Genomic DNA, 7,737 nt, shown 5'->3' with positions numbered 1-7,737 from the left:
TGTGTGTGTGTATGTATATATATGTATATATATATATATATATATACAATGTTTGTGTGTATACTGTATATACAGTGTGTATGTATACAGTGTATATACTGTTTATGCATAGGTGGTACTGGCATGCTCTGCATAAGGGGGTGGTGGAGAAGTATATACCTCTGAACTTTCTGCGTTACCCATGCCTAACCCCTACTATACATTACGTACACATGACTTCTGTACATTACATGCACCTGACCCCTGCCCTCTGTACATTACATGCACCTGACCCCTGCGCTCTGTACAGTACATACACCTGACCCCTGAACATTACATACACCTGACCCCTGAACATTACATACTCCTGACCCCTGAACTCTGTACATTACATACACCTGCCCTTGCACTCTGTACATTACACACACTTGACCCCTGCACTCTGTACATTACACACACTTGACCCCTGCACTCTGTACTTTACATACACCTGACCCTTGCACTCTGTACATTACACACCTGACCCATACAAACTGTACATTACACACCTGACCCATACAAACTGTACATTACATATACCTGGCTCCTGCACCCTATGTGATACCAACCCCTGACACCTGCACCCTATGTGATACCAACCCCTGACACCTGCACCCTATGTGATACCAACCCCTGACACCTGCACTCTAAATTACATGCTTCTGACACCTGCATTCTGTACGTAGATCTGCTTCACCAGCTTCTTCTCCTGGCTCTAAGAGCCAGAGAATGTGCACAGTGACACCGGAAGTGATGTAATACACACCACTTCTAGGTCCACTGATCGGAGGAGAGATCAGCGGCTAGAAGCCTGCTGATCTCCCTCCGATCTGTCAGGGGAGACCTGCTGTGCCGGGCCCGCACAGGGGACAGCAGAGCCCAGGAAAGCCGGCAGGGGGGGAGGGCACACATTCCGCCGCACTGTACATGCGATCTGGCATCTGAATGGATCCAAACCGCAATCACCGGCTGTTTATAATGACAACAAGAACACGGCTGCAGCAACATTCAGGGACAGGATGTATTTTAACGGTGGGCAGTCTTGAAGCAGTTTAAGAGAAAATGAAAAGAAATCACTCCAAAGTAGACATAGCAGTAATACCTGACAGTGGCTCTAACCCTTTCCCCATTCTGACCAAAACAAAAACCTTCTAATGAGAGCCAGGCTTTAATGCAGTGATTATACCTGACATACATCTTTGCCTATTGTTCCTAAGAGACACCACTTATGGTCCATATAAAATAAAATACAGCCAGGGAAAATGAAAGAATATGCTATCTGCTCTCACCTTTTTCTCCTGTGTATTGCGCTGATCTAGGTCTTTAGGTCTGTCTTTGGATTTTTGTATCGTCTGATTAGTGACAGTACCCTAGGAGAAAAAAGGGTCACAGGTTTAAAAATGCAAACAACTGTACTGAGGTGGTGAAAGTACTGAGACATACAATGGCACAGTCTATGAGGAACGATTCTCGGCGGTCTAACCCAAAACATATTATTTGGACAGCATAGAGTACATTAGCATATTAAAACAGGATTAATGACACAAGAGCATAATTATTTTACCTGTAGATGAACGTAATGATTGTCTCTGCACTGAATCCTCTCATATTCACAGTGTGCATCTTCCCCAGGATCACTAGGGGTGCGGTTTATGATAGGTGGTGGTGGCGGCGGCGGCAGAGGTCGGTCCTGGATGCTGCCTTTGCGATGTGTAGCAGGGGAGGCTGTGGGTAGTGCAGGAAGTGGCCGCCGGGATAGGCTTTCACTAGAAGAGAGTCGAGGTCGTGGGAAAAGAAGGCCAGCGTTGGCAGTTACCAATGCCACAATAAACCCACTCTGCTCCTGAATTGTGTTAACCACTGATAACTCGATATTGGCTTCCTGCAGTGCCAGTAAAGCAAGCTCCAGTTTTTCATGGTGCCCTGAGAGTTGTCGGTGCAATGATGGATCTGAGGCTTGGCAAGAGTGAAGGAGAACAACCTGAGCCATGCCCACAAAGTCTTTAAGGGCTTCCACTACCTGAGCTGTAAATTGATAATCTAAGCACCCTTGTCCTGAGCTCTCTTGTACCTTTTCAACCATAAGTAGCACTGTCCTTTGTAGTTCTTGGTGCAACAGTCTCAATGACTCCATGGTGGAAACTCCATCATTACGAGGATCCCTTGATAGGACAGATGGCAGACCAGACTCCCGACTTCCTCCAGAGTCTGCAGAACGAGCGCTGCCAGTACTGGAAACTGAAAGTCGATGAGTTTGAGGGGGTTCAAGAGCTTCCGGTAAGTTGCCGCAACTTAAAATGTCTTCTGGTGCTTCATAGAGATTCTGGAGCCCTGACACCCGTTTTAAATTTGAGGGCATGGAATATATACCCTCATCTTCTTCATTATCCGATAGTGGCACATTCTGGAATATTGGTGGCACATCATATATATCTTCAGGTATCTCCTCAGGAGGTTGAGAAGCCACATCTTTCACACGCAACACAGGACTGTCGTATGTTTCAGATGCAGATTGTATATCCCTCAGTAATGACGATGGCTTATCATAAACCTAGAGAATAGAAAAAAGAAAATACATTAAAATGTTATCAAAGACAAAGCAGCCTGCAACATTAGCAGCTGGCACACATGAAAACAAGGAGATATATCTATAGATATATAGATCTATAGATATATAAATGTATAAAAAAACAAAACGGAGTATTGTAGTATGTGATGATACCTTTCTTATTGGACTAACAAAATATATAAAAGACAAGCTTTCGAGAGTTAACCTCTCTTCTTCAGGTCAGAAGCAATACTAATCAACATGACAACGTTTACCACTTAAAGCAAAAGAAAGTTGTTAGGGAGGGGGAGGGGGGTGAGTGGGGTGTCATAAATGTTGGACCTGGGAGTAAAGAATGTATCCTGATAACTAAAACACAGAACAAATAAACCGGATGACCAATTGGTACGCAGTAAGCTGACCCTAGAACAGGAACTGACACAGCATGGCGCAGTACAATGCAAAAAACCCCGCTGCAAACTTTGCCAACATATATGTCACAAGTCACAATAACAAAACGTACACCATTAAGGGATCATACTCGTGTACATCTGTTAACGTGGTGTATATGATACAGTGTTCAGCATGTGACAAAGGTTGTTACATTGGGGAAACTGGCCTTAAGCTGCATCTCAGGATGAACCTACACAGGAGCTTGATCAAGAACCACAAAGAAAGTAGGACACCACTTCTCCCAGAAAGATCACTCCATCCAAAACCTCAATATTAAAGTACTGAAAGGGAATGTTAAAAACTCATGAAAGAAAAACATTTGACATGAAAATGATTTTACATTTCAATTCCATAAAGGAGGGACTTAATGTGGATTCTGGTTTTCTGACACACTACCAGAACTTTTTATGAATATACAGAACATAATAATATTCATGTATATCGTATATCCTTAAGTAAAAGTCCGAGAGAGGGTTTTGAACACTATGCAAATATAAAAAACACAAATTAATGCAGCTCTGTAATAATTTATACCCCAGTAAATTTATTTTAAACACATGCAGTCTAAGTACCTGAATCTGATTTGGTATCCACTTCTTGCTATCTACTGCACAGCAAAACTCAGAGAGGGGGAGGGAGAAGCAGCACAACGCATTAGTCAGGTGTGCTACAGTGCAAGAAGCATGTTGATCGAAGGAGAAATCAGAGTGACAGGGAGATAAGTTGATCATTATGCTGCATCTCCTTTCAATCTCCAGTCACAGGGTGGGGAGGAATGTAACTGAAGGTGACACTGCAGCAGAAAAAGAGCAGTTCTCCTCCTCTGCTAGACATGACTATGCTGTGGGGCAGGAATATTTAGATCTAAGGATAGAAATATTATTTCTTTGGCAGGTAAAACAACTCTAATATATGTATTTTACTTGTGTATGTAGCTGTTTGCCTGGAGTTCAGCTTTAAAGATTTCCTTGAAGGACCACTTATCGTTACCTCTTGTGGGCAGGGCTGAGATGTTTCTATATGACGCGGAGAGCTGTAGATTTCATCCTCAAGTGATGAGATGCAGAGACGTCCAATTGATGGGACTTGATATACCTGCAATGAGGGTCAAGATTAAATTTGAAAATATTATCTGGCATGCGATCAAAGAACTGATATTTAATACAGTAAACTCTCTGTTATCCGGTATTCAACTAACCACAACTCTCATCTAACCGGCAAAAAAAAATCCCCCTGTGCACTCACTGTTCTGTTGACCTGCAGGAGAGGGTTCTGCAGCATGGGAGGGTAGCGAAACGGGCCAAAAAGTGCTCTATTATCCTGGGAACGAGTGTCTGAACAATCTGTGAAAAGTGCTCTATTATCCTGGGAACGAGTGTCTGACGATCGTCTGTGAAAAGTGCTCTTTATCCTGGGAACGAGTGTCTGACGATCGTCTGTGAAAAGTGCTCTATTATCCTGGGAACGAGTGTCTGTGAACAAGCGCCACCTAGTGATCACTCCCAGTCCTGCACTGTATCACTCATAGATTATAATATACTGATCTCCAGTCCCAATGTCAGGCAGCCACAGTGCACACAGCATTATAGCACCTGTATTACAGCACTAATACTAAGTGTGTGTTTGTCTTCATTTGCTTTTTATTACTTTATTTCAATATTAATATGAAGTCAATACAGAGTTTATGTTATGATATGGTATACTATGGGGTATGGCATTAGTTAAACCTATTTTTAATAAAAATTCTCAAGCAACCAGAAACTCCATTTATCTGCAATCTACCAATCCCCATGGATGCTGCATAACGGGGAGTTTACTGGAAAAACACAGAATAATGAAATGTGCAAGAAATGCACCCCAGATAAGCAGTACATAGTAACAGTCTCTGGGAATCATTTGTCGTGTAATAAATATGTATTTGTAAAACACAAAATGCAAATAGCAAACAGATATAAATGTATATTTTTATTTACAAGTTAAACTGTTTAAAAATAAATGAATTGCTCAAAACTATTAGGCTAGTGTCACGACTAACCCTTGTGGTGCATTGAGATAGACCCGTACATCAGTATGTGCTGCAATCGGCAGCTCGTTCAAAATGAATTGGCTGTCAACGCACCTCAATAGGCCAGAAAGCAGACCTGCACCTTTTTTTTTTGCAGTGCACCACACTGCACCGCACATTGCGCCATGGTGTGACACCCCTGTGTCGGCAAGGTGAGTTGGGGTTCCAATCAGAATAAATGGCACCGCATTGCACCACTGCAGGTAGTGAGTGGTGCCTTACATTGCAGTAAAGGAGATTGACTACTATCTACAAACGGAGTGCGAGTGACTCTATGGTATTTTGCGGTAACACCCTATTCCCACAGCGCAATGATGTGAATGGAACTCTATAGTTTTCCTTTCATTCATGGATCTGGCCCACGGAGTGGACAGCCTAACTCCTGCATTCCATATTAATGTGTGTCCTCCCCCTCCCCCCCTGTAATAATGTACATATATGTAATGTATTTCACCTCAGATTGTTGATCCTCTGTGGAATTTTCCTGCGTATCTTCTGCTTTCTCTAACTTTGAGGTCACTGCAGCGGCTCCAAATAGACGAGGTGCCTGGTATTCGTTTTCCTGTGCGTTTTCTTCTGGTAAAAGTCGCAATCGATTTCCAGGAGCGATACCTTGTTTTCCCCTCAGAGAACAACGCCACCACCCCCCTAGTGTGTGAGCATCTCGTTCTAGGACCAGCATCACGTCACCTCTGCGAAAACTAAGCTCTTCGGGGCTCTCAGCTGCATTATCATACAAAGCCTGGGCCAGCTGCGCCTAAGGGTAAAAATAAAGTCACGTTACACCAAGAAACACTAATCAGAGTAACTGTGTATTGGGTGTGTGTAAACAATGTTCCTGTCCACGTGACTGAGAAACCTTCCAATGCACTGAAATCACATGAGTACTGCCACACAGCATAACTATCAGGAAGTGTCTGAAGCTTGTCTAACCTGTAATATAAGTTTTTTGTTTTTTTAATCTGTCAGGTATATAGAGAGTATGTCTTTTTATGACATGAAAAATGCCTGATAATGCTGGTTTTGCCGGTTTTCATAAGAACGGGTTTAAATAAACAATGCTGACTTCCCTTAGGCCCTGTTCACACCAGGGCGGTTCGGTCGTGTGGATTTGCCCACACTCAACCGCCGAAATGAACAATCCCATATATTCCTATGGGGACTGTTCATGCAAGCGTGCAGCTCTGCGCGATCCGAACCCGCCTGCCATCCAAAATGCTCCCTGAGCTACTTTGTTTGCACAGGTCAGCAAGTTTTCCATATAGATTTCAATGCAAACGCTCTGATCAGCATGTTTTCCATATAGATTTCAATGGAAACGCACTGCTCAGCATGTCAGCATATAGATTTCAATGAAAACGCACTGCTCAGCATGTCAGCATATAGATTTCAATGAAAACGCACTGCTCAGCATGTTTTCCATATAGATTTCAATGAAAACGCACTGCTCAGCATGTTTTCCATATAGATTTCAATGGAAACGCGCTGATCAGCATGTTTTCCATATAGATTTCAATGGAAACGCGCTGATCAGCATGTTTTCCATATAGATTTCAATGGAAACACACTGCTCAGCATGTTTTCACTGAAACGCAATTAAAAGCGCCCAAAAACACCCTTTCTTATACATAAACTGCAATGTTGTTGATTGTGCATATCTCAAAACAAGTTAAATCATTCGAAGGCTTGGCAGCCTAAGACGCATAATGTAGCCAAAAAACGTTAAATGAACTTTGATAAACTGAAGGATTTTTCAGGTCATACAATTATTTGGACGATCAGGGGCTCCTAGCAGACTTTAGTTGCTTGCTGCATAGTAACACACAGTAAAATGAATGACAAATCTCAGGACAGGCACAATAACGGGAAATGCATAAACTACGTCTGTAACCAAAACCACGCAGATAAACAAGGCCATCCAGTTGTAACTTTCAGGAGATAAAACTGTTTCAATAGAAGCACAGATATGCCTATGAATATGTCCATCCCTGTTTCAGCACCCATCAGATTCATCACCCTTTATATAACAGACACCCTCACTTCAGAAAACTGCACACAAAGGACCCACCCAGATGCCTAGCAATGCTGATGGGAGGTATGACAGGTACTTGGATGCAGGTTATTAATGTGAAGGACACATTCAGTCCATAGATACCAACTCCTCAGTGCACAGCATTGTAGATGTCCTCTGAACAACTACAGCTCTCTACACTAGACCAGGGCAGAACAGCTGTACCCTGAAGCCTCATTCTATTTCTATGCATGTCCGGCTGCCATTGTTGGAATGTTTGTAAAGGATAACGCTATTGGTATTTCATGAGATTACCCTGCTCACCCTTCCATGTCTCTCGCCCATTCTGCAGAAGGCTCCGGTCTCTTTAAGAGAGCAGAACATGTGGCGGTGACATCATCCCTGATACAGAATAAAGAGAAAGGAAGCACTGTATCCAAGTCCATGCCCAGAATGAACCAGTTCAGGAGCTGCACTGAGATGGGGATTTCTCACAGATAGACAGCGGACCTTTTTGTTGAAATCTCTCCTGATGTCACCACCGAGCTCGTAGTCTCTGCATCATTATATCTGATTTACAAACAACAGCACCACCACCAAACCCCCCCCCCCCCTCTTTCTTTATGTTAACGCGCCTTCCTC

At 43.0% G+C, this 7,737-nt stretch overlaps 1 protein-coding gene across 4 annotated transcripts in view; it reads right to left on the bottom strand.

Moving 5' to 3' along the window:
- EFS (embryonal Fyn-associated substrate) overlaps window positions 1-7,737 on the bottom strand; it is a 25,801-nt gene that overhangs the window by 5,757 nt on the left and 12,307 nt on the right. For 2 of the 4 annotated variants that reach the window (XM_018556144.1, XM_018556145.1), the window contains exons 1-5: window positions 7,420-7,495; window positions 5,539-5,841; window positions 4,010-4,114; window positions 1,583-2,569; window positions 1,308-1,388 (exon numbers count right to left, since the gene is read on the bottom strand). In XM_018556144.1, the coding sequence (XP_018411646.1) occupies window positions 1,308-1,388; window positions 1,583-2,569; window positions 4,010-4,114; window positions 5,539-5,841; window positions 7,420-7,479 (1,536 nt within the window). In that variant the 5' untranslated portion in view covers window positions 7,480-7,495. Of the gene's footprint in view, window positions 1-1,307; window positions 1,389-1,582; window positions 2,570-4,009; window positions 4,115-5,538; window positions 5,842-7,419; window positions 7,496-7,737 lie in introns of those variants that run through there. The other 2 variants (XM_018556146.1, XM_018556147.1) reach the window with 1 other exon arrangement.

This window comes from Nanorana parkeri, unplaced genomic scaffold (assembly GCF_000935625.1).
Source record: "Nanorana parkeri isolate BGI_ZX_2015 unplaced genomic scaffold, ASM93562v1 scaffold225, whole genome shotgun sequence".
Classification (NCBI taxonomy): Eukaryota; Metazoa; Chordata; class Amphibia; order Anura; family Dicroglossidae; genus Nanorana; species Nanorana parkeri.
This window is presented reverse-complemented; position numbering and strand designations above follow the sequence as displayed.